Here is a 14,292-nt window from a genome sequence, read left to right on the forward strand (position 1 = left end):
TTGTATAAATCGTATAGGTTCCACAAAAGATAATCTAGCCTGTCGTAATTTTTGGGAGAATTTATTTATTTATTTTTTTAATGTTTTATTTATTTCTGAGAGAGAGAGAGCGAACAGGCAAGGGTCAGAGAGAGAGGGAGACACAGAATTTGAAGCAGGCTCCAGCCTCTACCTATCAGCACAGAGCCCAATGCGGGGCTCGAACCCACGAACCATGAGATCATGACCTGAGCCGAAGTCGGACGCTTAACTGACTGAGCCACCGAGGCGCCCCTGGAAGAATTTCTTTGTTAGAAGATACTTTGTTAAAGCTGAAGGCCTGGACATGACTTACTTGCTGTAGCCCCTCAGGCCCTAGCAAGGAAACTCCCTCACGGTCTACATGTAAATGGTGTAAATGGATTTGCACCTGAGCCAGGTTTTCTGGGGACTGGAGTGAGCTGAGCAGCTTTCAGTGGTATTGCTTCCTGGGGCTTAGAGCACAGAAGCAGCCCATGCTCTGCTCATGGCGCGGTCCGCGTCTCACCTTTATGCCCCTTAAATACTGCTCCTCGACATCGACAGGACACCAAACTCAGGGACTCTCCCGTTTGTGTCTCCATGGAAGGGCTGTGGGACCCGGGCCTTGCTCTGAGCCATTTGTGGACCTGGCGTTGTCTCCATGTCCTAGCCCGTGGCAGCCCAGAGGGCAGCGAGCTGGCTGCGGCAGATCCGTCCTCTGCCCTGTATGGGGCACTGTCCAGGAGCCACTGCTGCTGCTTGCGAGCCCCCACGGGGCGCAGGTCACTGGCTTCCCCTTGCTGGTGTTTGAGTTGGTGAGGAGATAACGGCTGCTCCAAAGCCTATGGCAAACATTCTCATCTGTGTTTTGTTTGCTCACTTGGTCTCCCTTCCAGACAAAGCCCCGTTACAGCATGTAGATTTGTCCTCAGTAAGAGCACAGAGGTTTACTGTGGTCCTGGGGGGTGTGAAGGACAGTTTGTCACGTGACTGCTTGTCGTGTGCTCCTACCGCAGTGCTCTGTGGGACATCGAGACCGGCCAGCAGACGACCACATTCACTGGACACACTGGGGATGTTATGAGCCTTTCTCTCGCCCCTGACACCAGACTGTTTGTCTCTGGTGCTTGTGATGCTTCAGCCAAACTCTGGGATGTGCGAGAAGGCATGTGCCGGCAAACTTTCACCGGCCACGAGTCTGACATCAATGCTATCTGTGTGAGTTGGGGGTTCAGCTGTGGGTCGGGGTCCCCTGCCAGCTGTTAGCCAGTTAGATTACTTTCTGTGTACTGCAGAGCACCATTAAGTTTTAAAATGTTTCCAGGAGCAGATGTTGTCTTTTCTATGTAACTATAACCTGATTTGCAGAACTCCCCGTAGGAAGCTTAGGTGGGATGTGGCGTGCGTCCTTGTGAATCCAGCTGATTCTGTGCTGACTGGTCATCGCACGGACATTGGCGATGGGCCTGGTGGGTGCTGGGACCGACCTGCTCCCGGCCCTGGGGCGAGCCCGTGAGCGGTACCCTGGGCTCCTATTTGGGAGGCAGACAAGGCAGTGGTTAACCCGGTCAGCACAGCCTCTCACAAGTAGGGAGAGAGGGCAGAGGCTGAACCTTGAGCAGGAACCTTGCACCCTCCGCACCCTCTCCGTAGTTGGGGCACAGCCAACTGAAGGAGCCTTCCCTTTGCCAGGTCACCCTGATGTGGGGAGGGTGGTGTCTGGTGGGGGCTGGGCACCCCTTCCCCACTTTCCTCCACGAGCCTCGTCCCTCAGGGGCGACCACGCGCTTCCTGCTTCCTTGGAAAACAGTTGACCATGCAGTGAAGGCTGCTCTTTGGGGAAGACCGCCGCTGTGTCCGCCCCAGTACCAACACCCTCGCGTCCAGATGCCCAGGCATCTGCCGCTCCGCCGCCCTGTGTCTCCAGAGTCTGGCCCCTGCTGACCTTGCCCTCCTGTGCGGGCAGCAGCCCTGCTGTGGGGAGGTCCTCTTTCCACTACTTCTCTTTGTGCATTTGTGTACTTGCTTTCTCTTTCTAGTTCTTTCCAAATGGCAACGCGTTTGCCACTGGCTCGGATGATGCTACCTGCAGGCTGTTCGACCTTCGCGCGGATCAGGAGCTCATGACTTACTCCCATGACAACATCATCTGTGGGATCACCTCGGTGTCCTTCTCTAAGAGTGGGCGCCTGCTCCTCGCGGGGTACGACGACTTCAACTGCAACGTGTGGGACGCGCTGAAGGCCGACAGAGCAGGTGGGTGCTCGCTGGGCCTCCTGGGCCTCCCCTCCTCGGCACTCAGGGCCCAACTTTGAGGACGGACCTGACTGGCAGAGGCTGAAATGTTCAGGTTTCTGCACCTCGTGCTGGTAAGAAGCATGCTGTGCCGAGTCCACCTGCTTGCCCTGTGCTGTGGCCCAGTGGAAGGACGCTGTCAGGCCAGGGTATCTGCACTGGGCTCTCTGGGTACCTGGAGTTCTCCCTGCACACACTGTGTGGGGTGCACGGGAACCTCCACGGTCGGCGGGACAGGGCGAACTGCTGGGTCCTTGAGGGCCTTGCCTTGCTTTCTCTCCCCACCTGCTGTATGTGGTGGAACCGTGTCATCTACGTGTGGAGCACAGGCTTGGGCAGGTCTAAAGTCTGAAGGTCACGTATCAAAGGCAAGTGTGTGGTTGTCAGGTGCATTAAAATACAAGTTGTAAGGGGTTGCCTGACTGGCTCAGTCGGTAGAGTGTGTGACTCTTGATCTTGTGGTTGTGAGTTCAAGCCCCATGTTGAGTGTAAAGATTACTTAAAAATAAAATCTCTTTTAAAAAATTAGAAAATAAAACACAAATTGTACAAATGATGAGAAACATCCTGTATTAAACATGGACGGTCAGGCAGCTGGACTGACTTGACACTTTCAGAATCTTTCAACTCAGTTAATCTTGGCAGGGGGAGGAAGGGAGCATGACGTGGGGTCTCCTGGGGGGTCTTACCTTGACGTCCCACTTTCTGATGGATCTTTACCCACCCTGGGCTGAACTCGCCTCCTGCGCCTCCCCACCTCCACCACCCGCTCCCTCTTGCATACTTCTAGCTCCCGCTGCCTCTGTCCCAACAGTTTTCTGAGTCTGGTGCCACAGCAGAGGACACTGATCCATCGAGCTGAGGCTGTCTCTTCACTCAGCTGTGACACTAAGGAGTATAGTAAATGGACACAGGTTCTTTGAAATGAGCCATCAGAGTCTTCTGATCAGACATGGAATCTTCTGGATGATAATTATTATATTTTAATGTTCATCTTTGAAAAAGAGATAGAGCACATTTAGGGAAGGGGCAGAGAGAGGGGGACACAGAATCCAGAGCAGGCTCCAGGCTCCAGGCTCCGAGCTCTCAGCACAGACCCTGATGCAGGGCTCGAACCTGCAAACTGTGAGATCATGAATTGAGCCAAAGTCAGAGGGTTAACAGACTGAGCCACCCAGGCGGCCCTGGCTGATAAATATCCAAACCCAGATTACTGAGTGTCAGAGTGTCAGCAGAGGCGTGTCTCCCTGTGGGGTCAGCACGGAGTTCCTGTGTGACATCCCATCAGCCCTCCCTTTTGCATCTCTTTCTGGCTTTCTGTGTTTTGTGCCCTGGGCGAGGCTCCAGGGATTACAAACAGAAGATCAGCCCACAGGCTTACACTCTTGGGTTCTAGGTGCCCTGAGATTGGAATGGTTGGATTTTTCTTTCTTGTGATTTATATTTCACTTTTTAAGATTTTTTTTTTTTTTTAATCCTTATTTATTTATTTTGAGATTGGGTGGGAAGGGGGCAGAGAGAGAATCTCAAGCAGGCTCCATGCTCAGCGCAGAGCCTGACACGGGGCTAGATCTCATGAACATGAGATCGTGATCTGAGCTGAAATCAAGAGTTAGATGCTCAACCGACTGAGCCATCCAGGTGCCCTTATATTTTCATTTTTTGTTTAAGCTTCTTACCATAGTGAATATATTCAGAAGTTGGTGCGAGAGGTCCTGAGTTACTCACTATGTGTGTCTGTACTTTTTTATTGTGTATGTTCCTTGCCGTCATGGCTACCTTCATAACACACTTGCTACAGGAGCTCCGGTGGCTCTTGTGTGTCAGGACTTGCTGTGGCTGGAGGGTGTCCGTGTTGGTTTTCAGAGAGGAGTCTGTTGTGCTGTACTCGCGTTGGACGAGAGTGGTTTCTCTGCCTCCTGGTGTCCTTTCCTGCCATTGGGGCCTTGCAGGGGCTGGGCCTCGGGGTTCTGGGTCTGCCTCCACGTGTGGCCCTGCCAACCAGCCCTGCATAGCGTCACCGTGTCACCCCCAGGTGGGGCACCTCTGGGTCCTGGAGTGATTGGGCTGTCATCTGCTCTCAGGTGTCTTGGCCGGGCATGACAACCGCGTCAGCTGCCTGGGGGTGACTGACGACGGGATGGCCGTGGCGACAGGGTCCTGGGACAGCTTCCTCAAGATCTGGAACTGACGTCGACAGGTAATGCGACAGCCCAGCTGCCTCCCCTGCATGCGCGTCGCGTCTGCCTGTTTCTCAGGGCACATAGGATTGCACAGCTGCTGGGCTGGTTCTGTGCAGGGCCGGCCTGGAACTGTGCTGAGGGGAGCGGCACATCCGCCGGAAGCGACGTGCCCTGAGGGCGGACGGGCAGGGGCTAGGAAGAGCGGGAGCAGTGAGCAGCCATGTTCTCTGTTTACGTGGCTTTAAACTCTGTTTAAACTAGCAGGTGGACGTCGTGGCGACTGGAAGACCATTCCAACCTTGAAGTGTGACAGTGATAGCATTTCCTATCCACCCCTACTAACGTGGACGCCTGCACCCCCTCAGAACTTCAAAAGGGCAAGACCTTTTCCTTCACTTATTGCTGAAACCAAGAGCACAATTCCCATTAAGAGAAGAATCTCTGTGCTGTAAACTAAAACAAAATTGTGCATTCCTTCCGGGACCATTGTCTTTGTTTTCTTTTTTGTCTGGAATGAATTTACAAGGAAATACTATAATAAACATGTTAACCAGAAGGTAAACTTGAGTGTAATTGTGAGACAGACACACCTTTTCACTAGTTCATTTGGATTTTAGGTCAGTGACCCTATTTTGTGCTGTTCACGCAAAACAAGTTGAGGATTTTATCTTGTAACTGGTTCTAAATTTCAGGTTGTGTTTGTAACAGGATTTTGCAAACATTCATATTTCCTTTTTACAATATATTCCTTTATGTTCAGTAGTTAAACAGAGGAAGAGGATCTGGTGCAGCCTCTCTGAAGTTGTTAATGATGTAAACTGAGTCCCTCGTTTTTTATTTTCTGTCCTGTGTCACGTAATTGTTACGCACAAACACGGCATCGAAAGGAAGACGCTAACGAGGAAAGGAAGCAAGCACCTGCTGTGATGGTCCTGAACGCGTGACGAAAAGTCCCCTCCGGTTAGGCACCTTTTCCTGCCCGCCCGTCCCCCCGCCTTCTCCGTTCAGTTCCTAGTCTCACCTTGGGTTTCCTTGTGAAGTCGGAGGGAAGTTCACGATAATAGCCTAACACTACCCTGCGCCCCGCCCCCAGCCGTCAGGAACCTCCGTTTTCAAGAGAGGCGCCCCGTCCTGTGCTTGGATAGTCAGTCAATTCTTTGTGTATGAAACCATGTACAAATCAATGTTTTGAAAATAATGATCTCAAACTTTCTAAGTTAAATTTTAAAAAATTTGATCGTTTGCCATATTGGGTGGGTTTACTCTTAGAATCGCATGCTGTAGAAATGCTCAAAAGTGCATATAGGACTCAGTCCTTAGATGTTCTTTTTCTTTTAAGAAATAACCTCTTTCAAGTTGTAACCATCGCAGCTCTGTCCACTTCTTGCTGCCATTCTGTGCGCCGGAAGCAGTACAGCGAGCAGCCCCTCGCGCTTGGGTAGCAGGATGAGTCACTGTTTGCTTTCTTTCTTTAAAAAAAAAAAAAAAAAAAAAAGTCCTGTTGCAAATGATCGCTGTTGGATTCGGGGTGGGGGGAGCAGGGAGTAGAGACCCGGCCTTCCTCCGCCAGCCCCTCCTGGCCTGTCTCTGCCGTGGGACCAGCCTTCTGCCTCTGAGGCAGGTCATTCTGTAACACCCGTACCTCCCTGGTCCCGCTGGAGGCCGCCCCCTGTGCCCGGGCCGCCCCGCGGCGGCGGCGGGGGCTTCTCTCTGTCTTGTTTGCGCAGCGTCCTGTACGGAACTGTGCTGTGACGCGCAGCAGGCCCGGGGCTGGCGGGGAGGATAAACACAAGCCCTCCTTCCTTTCCATCGACACCTCTGTAAGAGCTCTCTGCACCCTGTGCCCTCACTGTATTTAATTTTAAAGTCAGTGTATTGCAAGGAGGCTGGATGCAAGATAGATACTATATTAAACTGTACTGTTATTTAAGATGTAATAAAGCAGTTTGACATGAGGGACTTGGGTGTGGCTGCTTCTTTGCCAGGCTGTTTGGGTTCATGACGGCAGCCGTCTTCCCCGGGCCGCCCTACTCGGTGAGGCGTGGTCGTGTGGTCAGTGGCGTGGCCGCCTGCTTGTCTGCCATGCCTCTTGTCCCCCTTGCCGAGAGCCCCTGAGAGGAGGGTCGGGTCCTCGGCCCGGCCCCGCATGGCAGCAGCGCCCCAGCGGCTCTGCCACCATCCAGGCCGCGCCGCGGCCCCTCAGCATGCGTGGCGTCTCCTCTGCTGGGCCTGAGGCCCTTCCCTCCTCCTCCCTCTGTAAGATACCCTCAGACGTTACTCCAGACACATGCTTTCCTTCCCACCGAGGTTTGTGCCTCTGGATGAAAAGAACTGCATCTTATAAGAAAAACAGCACCTCCACCGAAGTGTGAGAAACCCTGGGAACAGGCATGCCCCCAAAGGACCTCCACCAGGGCCCCGTCCCTTCCTCCTCCTACAAGGTTACAGAAGGTGACTTGGCAGTTTTCTTGGGTTTCGTAAATAAGTGAAGACTGCTCTCCGTGGGAAGTACTCCCGCCTGAGGCTCCCTTCTCCAATTATCAGCAAGATGGAGCAGCGGGGGAGGGGACTCCCGCGCAGTTCCGCCCCTGCCTGGGGTGCTGTCTCCCCGGGGACTGGCAGCCTGAATCTGAATGCAGGGTCTGCCTGGCTTCAACCTCCTCCCCCACTGCTCCCTGAGAGACACTGCCGGCTGTCTTACAAAATGCCAGAGAGCATCTGAGGTGCTCCTGTGGCTGACGACGGGAGGCCTGGGGGGAGGTCTTGACTTGCACGGGGGTATGCCCTGGGGCGGGGTGCAGTGGAGCCTCAGCAGGGACTGGTGGCCCAGGGACACCCCCGTGTTCCCTCTGTCCTTCAGTGCCCCAGCCCCTCACCCGGCATGTCCCCTGCCCCCTGCCTTGCCCCTGCATGGTGCAGCTCTTTGCTGGCTCTGAGATCGCTGTCCCACTTTCTCAGCAAAGCGGCCACTGCGAACGGGTGCCAGCAGGGGCATCGAGAAAGTGGCCAGCTCGCTGCGCAGAGGTGAAGGGACGCCTGCACAGCCAGGGTGGACTGTGCTCATTTTCAGCCTTCAGGCACAAAACTCAAGCCTGCATAGACTGAGCAGGACCCTTCAGCACGTAGCCTCTGCCACCTGGACAGCCCTGGGAAGGTGACTTCTCACTCTTTGCCATGTGTCCCCTTCCAGGGTGCTGGCCCTGCTCTCCCTTTCCTCCAGTCTCCCCTGCGACCTCCACCCCTCCTGTCCTAGTCATGGCCCTGCCCTTGGGGGCACATCTGTTGCAAGGGCTCTGTCCCAAGTTTCACGCGGAGCCCTTGGAGGCTGGACTAAGCTGGGGCCTCTCGGTGACTTCTAGGGCCCTGTGCCTACCATGCCCACTCAGTGTTGTGCCCCGATGGATACTGGGGCCTCCTGCCACCTCCCACAGTGCCTGATCCTCAGCCTGGCCCCACCAGCCCCCTCGCAGCCGAGGGGTGTGCTATCCAGGCAGGGTCCCTCCTCTAACTAGCGCTGCACGCCCCCCCCCACCGCCCCCCACTCCTCGAGTCCAGTCAGAGCCTTCTCTGGAGCTGGGGCCAGACTCTGCCCCTCATGTCCTTGCTGCAAGTTACTCGGCCTGTGCCCCAGATTCTGAGGGAAAACTGCAGACAACGGAAGCACCTGTTTCCTAGAGGCCTTGTGAGAATTTATCAAGCCCCTCTGTGTGCGATGCCAGACCCCACCCACCCCAAGCTGGCACCGCCTCTGCCCCTCCGGAGCCCCTCCTAGCTGTTGGGGGAGAGGGGGTGTGGTACGCCCATTCACTGGCAACCTGGTGAGAAGTTCACAGCCCACTCAAAGATAGAATTCCCGGGACGCCTGGGTGGCTTAGTCGGTTAAGCGTCCGACTTTCGCTCAGGTCATGATCTCGCGGTTCGTGGGATCGAGCCCCGCGTCGGGCTCTGTGCTGACTGCCAGCTCAGAGCCTGGAGCCTGTTTCAGTCTTTGACTCCCTCTCTCTCTGACCCTCCCCTGCTCACGCTGTCTCTCTCTCTCTCTCTCTCTCTCCTAGAAATAAATTAAAAAAAAAAAAAAAAAAAAAAAGAATTCCCTGCTGGACTGTGTGCCTGGCACCCCGCAGACCTGCAGAAGAAAGGCCCCCACACCTCGTCCCCAAACCACTCGCACCAGGAGAGCCAAGTTGGCAATTCCAGACCCTGGCCTCTGGGGAAGATGGGTAAGGCCAAGCAGGAGGGGCTGGACTTGCCCTGTACGGGCTGGCTAGAGGCCTGGGGCTGGGGCATGGACGAGGTGACCTCTGAATAGCCCAAGACACCCACCTCCACAGGGAGCCTTGGTCCCTCCCTGCCACCCCTGTCACCTGGGTTCCTGGCCACTTCCGCTTTTGGGTGCTGGGCAATCTGTTCACCCCTCACCCCTGTGAGGCACAGGTGAGGCCAACTTCCAGGTGAGCTGGGAGCAGGACTCGAAGGAGCACCTGATTCACCCTAGAGCCACGCCCGATACTGCACTTATTTTTTAATGTTTTATTTATTTCTGAGAGAGAGAGTGTGTGAGCAGGGGAGGGGCAGAGAGAGAGGGCGACACAGAATCTGAAGCAGCTCCAGGCTCCCAGCTGTCAGCACAGAGCCCGACGCAGGGCTCCCATGAACCCATGAACCGTGAGATCATGACCTGAGCTGAAGGCGGACGCTTAACAGACTGAGCCACCCAGGTGCCTCCCCCACCCCACTGAGACTGCACTTAAAATGCAGGACTGCCCACCCTGTCTGAATGAGTCCAGATCTGTGCAGGCAGCCAGCCTATCCGGCTCTACTCTCCATGACCCAGCTTCCTTCTCCCACCACCTGATACACCCACCCTGCTATCCCCCATCACTCAACCCTCAGAAGAGGGTACATCTAAGTGTTTGGGGTCTGAGGCTTAAATAAAACAGGAGTCACAAGTCACATTTAAGAAAATACAAACAAATACTAGTGCTGGGAAAGGTTCCCCTTGAGATCCTGAGGCAGAACCCTCATCCTCAGCCCAGCGCAAACTAGCCTGCCTGGCATCCATCCCCCATCCCCACACCAGCCGTTGTCCTTTTTGCTGGCACTTCCCTCTCCCCTCCAAGTCTGGCTTATTCCTACTCCGCCTTTGGACTCAGCCCAAGCCAAACCACCGCTAGGAACCTCCGGATGCCTGAAGGCGCCCCTCCCAGCTTCGGCTTCCATTATTACTGGTCAGCCCTCGGGGGGCCGGGCGGGGGTTTCCATTACTACTGGCCAGTCTTTGGCAGGGCAGAGTGGGACTGGGGCCTGCTGGGAAATTTTGCACAATCGGGGTCAGGTGAAGGAACCACAGCCCTTGTTTTCTCATCTCTGAAATGGGGAAGCACTCCTGCCCTAAGTCTTGAGATCGAGGGTGGACAGAGGCTTTCCATTATTACAAACACCGACCCAAGTTCCCTTTAGAGAGGGACACACACAGGAAGGGCCTGCTGTGTGAACTTGGCTAGCTACAAGGCTGGCTCGTCGGCCTTGGTGCCTTCTCTATAGACTGTTCTGATCTAGAAGGTTCTTGGGCGACCTCGCCCCGATGCCTGGAACATAGTTAAGTGCTGGCTCAAGCATTAGTATTATGTTAATGATCATATCCCAGATGTGCAGGTCAAAAGGATGCTCCTGTGGGTGTGGCTGGCGGTCACTATAGGGAAGTGGCGGGGTTTCCAAAATAACCAGAAGGGGAAGTTACAGAGCTTGAGAAATCACCCCAAATTCCTGCCACCCTTGCTCCCCTTTCCACTCACTCTTGGTGACCCCACTGCCCAGTGGTCCTAGGACAGCAGTGAGACATGTCCTGTCTTGTGCCCCTCTGTGTTTCAAGTCTCTGGACACAGGGCCGAGAGACCCCGCCAGAGAAGACTGACAACAGCAGGTACGGGGGTTGTGGAAACCTGGAAGTCAGGCGGTTGCAGAGCACTGGAGTCCGTACTAGGTGTGGGACGCCTGAGTGTGCACAAGGTATAACGGTTGGCACTTGGGAGCCAGGCAGATTACCAAGCACCCAGCTGTGCACTGCCCAGGGGTCCCCTACAGTGACCTGCATCAGCTAATTCACAGACGTGTCCCAGGAGCCCGGCGCACTATCGGGACACTTGACTCCTGGGTGGACTGGGGAAGGCCTGCAGCTGCACCAGAAGGTGCAAAGTGGGCACTGTGGCCTTGGCCCCCTCCTCCCTTCTGTCTGGGTCCTCCAGTGGCGGCAGGGGCGTGGGGAGGCAGGGGTGGAAACGGACAGTGCTAGCAGGTCACCATCGAGGGGCCCCTCTGACACTCCAAGTCCAGAGCCCCTGCAGTCCAGGCGGGGTGCAAGTCCCTGCTCGCCTGCTGGGGGTGGGCGAGGCCCACGGTAGCCCGGCCCAGGCCACCCCCTTCCGGCTGTGCTGGCAGGGAGGGGCCGGCCAGTGCTGCCACAGCTGCTCGCAACTGAGTTTTGGTTCCCCAAATATGTTCCTTCTCAGCAGATTCACACCCTGTCAGTTATGGAATCCTAGGCGGGTGCTGTCACCGCTCGCGCGGCCGCGGCCAGCCCACCCTCGGGGTGGGGGGAAGCGGGGAAGGCCAGGGGTCAGGGACAAAGGGTGCCAGCGGACGGCCAGACGAGCTTCCAAGCGGTGGGGTGAGCGGGATCCAAGGTTCCTACCGCCGACAGCCCAGGTCCCCGACCCCAGGCCCCCGACCCCAAGGCCGCCGACCTGGGCCCCAAGTCCTTGCCCGCTGACCCACGTGCGCGGGGGCGTGGCGCCTGCGCGGCGCGGGGCGCCTGCGCTGCGCATGCGCGCACGCGTGCGCACTGGCTGCATCGCTGTTCGGCGGGCCGGCGCCGCGGTCCCGGTGGCGGTGGGGCTGCGGGCGGCCATGGGGCGGGGGGAGGCCGCGGCGCCGGGGGCCGGCTAGCAACGGCGAGCGGCAGTGGGGCGGCGGTGCCCGCGGGCTCGGCCCAGAGAGGGGACGGCCCCGCAGGCGCTCGGGGCAGCGAACGGTGAGTGCGCGCGGCCGCTCGGCCCGGCCCTCCGCCCGCGGTCGCCGCCGCCCGTGGTCGCGGGGCCGCCCGGAGGCTGGGGACCGAGGGTGGGGGACGAGGGGGCGCGACCGCCGACCTGGCCCGGACGGCTGCCTCCTGAGTCGGTCCCTTGGCGGGCAGCCTGGCGGGCCGGCCCCCGCCGGCGGGTCCGGGTCACCGGAAAGCGCCTGCACTCGGTGCCGGACACCCTCCGGCGACACGCGGCGGCTGGTCCCCGCGGGGGTCACGGGCCGGGGTCGCCCCACGCACACGGACGCCTTTGGTTCTGAGTAACAGGTTACTTTTACTTTCCCGTCTTGGGGCGCAGCTCTGGCTCACCGGGAAGACTTCCTCCTGCGCTTTGCGAACACGTCCTGCTTTTCTAAGTGACTTGTTTTCCCGTTTTTCTGGATGACGCCCTTCAAGGACTCATTCCCCGAGTCCCGCCCCCCCCCCCCCCCCCCCCCCCCCCCCCCCCCCCCCCCGAGCCTTGCACACCCGGTTCTCAGCGGTCACACCGAGGCTTTTCCTCACTGGGACCTTTGCCCCCGCCTCCCGGCGACTCGAGGGCAGGGACAGGTGCCAGCCAGGGCCTCGCCCAGTGGCTCCGCTTGGGATGAGCCCTCGTGATGGGTCTGACTTGCCGGCAGGTTGTGTTGCCGGCACAAACCCCAGTGATGGCAGGGGGTCCCCCAGACGCTGCCCAGACGCAGCCCTTGGGCAGTGGAGGCGGCTGATAAGTCAAAGGGGAAACAGCAGTTGATTTTGTTGCGTTTACTGCTTTGAGAAAAGGGACGTTTAACCTGCAAGATGAAGAGGCAGGTGTTTTATCATGGGAGTTGATGGCCCCCGGCTTTACCACTCAAATCACCAGTTTCTCTAAGCAAGGACTTAGAACAGCCAGAAGGAGCTTCTGGAAGCAGGCCCAGCTCTCAGGGGAGGGGGCGTGCGGGGGAGGGGGCACCACACCTTCCAGGCTGCCTGCAGCAGGGTCACTGCCATCCTAATTTACACCTGTTGACGGGCCCTCCAGCTGCTTGGGCCTGTCCTGGGAAGAGTGCAGCCACCTGTATATAAAAGCCCCGTTTGGGTCTCGAATCCTGTTCAGTTTACGGGGTTTCAGTTTAGGCTCTTGGTTCATGTTCCCAGGGAACTTTCCAAAAGTCTGTCTTGGACAGTCCGCTGCCAGCGCAGAATGCCCAGTGTTATCACGTCCTTGCCAGCCTGGGGCATTCTTTATGGGGGGAGAAGGGAAAGGCAATTTAATAGGGACTTATTTTCCAACTTAGTGTCATCTAGTGAGCTTGAGCCTGTTTCTGCCACCAAATAAGCTTTCCTTTTTCATTCAGTATTTCCACAAATACGGATGGAGAGTTCACACTGGACATTATGTGCGTCGTGTGTCTGTGGGTGTGGGTAGGACCAGTGTCCCAGGTGCCTCATTGGCCACTCCATGTGTCCCCCTCTCCACCACGTGAGTTCTGTGAATACTTGTCTAATAAAACATCTCAATGCCGAAGTTCCTTTTTAATTTTTTTTAGTGTTTATTGATTTTTGAGAGACAGAGACAGAGTGCAAGTGGGGGAGGGCCATAGAGAGGGAGACACAGAATCCGAAGCGGCTCTAGGCTCCGAGCTGTCAGCACAGAGCCCGATGTGGGGCTTGAACCCACAAACCGTGAGATTGTGACCTGAGCTGAAGTCAGTCGGTTAACCCACACAGATGCCCCTAAAGTTGTTTTTTTAAAAAAATAGTTTCACACTGGGGCATCCACCTGGCTCAGCTGGGAGAGCCTGTGACTGTTGATCTTGGGGTTGAGTTCGAGCCCCACACTGGATGTAGAGATTACTTAAGTAAAAAATAAAACTTAAAAAAATAATAAAAATAAAATTAGATTCATGTTGTCAGGAACTTGAATGAACTTGGAAGGAATTCAGATTGCATCCTTTTTTTTTTTTTTTTTTAAATGTTTGTTTAATTTTGAGAGAGAGCGACAGAGTGCTAGCAGGGGAGGGGCAGAGAGAGGGAGACCCAGAATCCACAGCAGGCTCCAGGTTCTGATCTCTCAGCACAGAGCCCATTGTGGGACTCAAATTCACGAACTGTGAGATCGTGACCTGAGCCGAAGTCACATGCTTAACTGACAGAGCTACCCTGGCACCCCAGAATTTCATCTTTTTAAAGCAGTTAACATAACCAAACCTGAATTAAAAATTTTTTTGTTTTTTTAAATTATTTCTGAGAGAGAGAGAGAGAGACAGGGTGAGCAGGGGAGGGTCAGAGAGAGAGGGAGACACAGAAGGTGAAGCAGGTTCATCCTCTGAACTAGCTCCAAGCACAGAGCCTGACACGGGGCTCAAACCCACAAACCGTGAGATCATGACCTGAGCCGAGTTGGACGCTTAACCGACTGAGCCACCCAGGTGCCCCAAAACAAACCTGAATTAAATGAGAGTCCTGATTCATCATTGTCAAAAAAAATACTTAAATCTTAAAAGTTAGTTTTAATATTCAATATTATTATGTAAATTAGATTATCGTGCAGTCATCAAATTAGTCTTTGCAAGTAAATATTAAAAGCTAATATAAATTTAAAAAGGCTTCTAGACAATACTATTTGATTTTTTAAAAATTTTATTTATTTTAGGGGCACCTGGGTGGCTTAGTCGGTTGGGTGTCCGACTTTCGCTTGGGTCATGATCTCGCAGTTTGTGGGTTCGAGCCCCGCGTCGGGCTCTGTGCTGACTGCCAGCTCAGAGCCTG

The 14,292-nt window shown here is 55.5% G+C and overlaps 2 protein-coding genes across 7 annotated transcripts in view; both read left to right on the forward strand.

Moving 5' to 3' along the window:
• The window catches only part of GNB1 (G protein subunit beta 1), an 87,002-nt gene extending 80,568 nt beyond the window's left edge, over nt 1–6,434 (forward strand). For 4 of the 5 annotated variants that reach the window (XM_039248409.1, XM_039248411.1, XM_039248410.1 and 1 more), the window contains 4 exons: nt 1,017–1,218; nt 2,040–2,256; nt 4,380–4,495; nt 4,740–6,434. In XM_039248409.1, coding sequence (XP_039104340.1) covers nt 1,017–1,218; nt 2,040–2,256; nt 4,380–4,486 — 526 coding nt within the window. In that variant the 3' untranslated portion in view covers nt 4,487–4,495; nt 4,740–6,434. The remainder of the gene's footprint in view (nt 1–1,016; nt 1,219–2,039; nt 2,257–4,379; nt 4,496–4,739) is intronic. The other variant, XM_039248413.1, reaches the window with a different exon arrangement.
• A 3,829-nt stretch (nt 6,435–10,263) lies between these two features.
• NADK (NAD kinase) overlaps nt 10,264–14,292 on the forward strand; it is a 28,289-nt gene continuing 24,260 nt past the window's right edge. The window contains exon 1 of one of the 2 annotated variants that reach the window (XM_039248358.1): nt 10,264–10,401. In XM_039248358.1, the coding sequence (XP_039104289.1) occupies nt 10,319–10,401 (83 nt within the window). In that variant the 5' untranslated portion in view covers nt 10,264–10,318. Of the gene's footprint in view, nt 10,402–11,384; nt 11,509–14,292 lie in introns of those variants that run through there. The other variant, XM_039248359.1, reaches the window with a different exon arrangement.

The sequence above is a fragment of the Hyaena hyaena genome, unplaced genomic scaffold, assembly GCF_003009895.1.
Source record: "Hyaena hyaena isolate Hyena2069 unplaced genomic scaffold, ASM300989v1 scaffold_308, whole genome shotgun sequence".
Classification (NCBI taxonomy): Eukaryota; Metazoa; Chordata; class Mammalia; order Carnivora; family Hyaenidae; genus Hyaena; species Hyaena hyaena.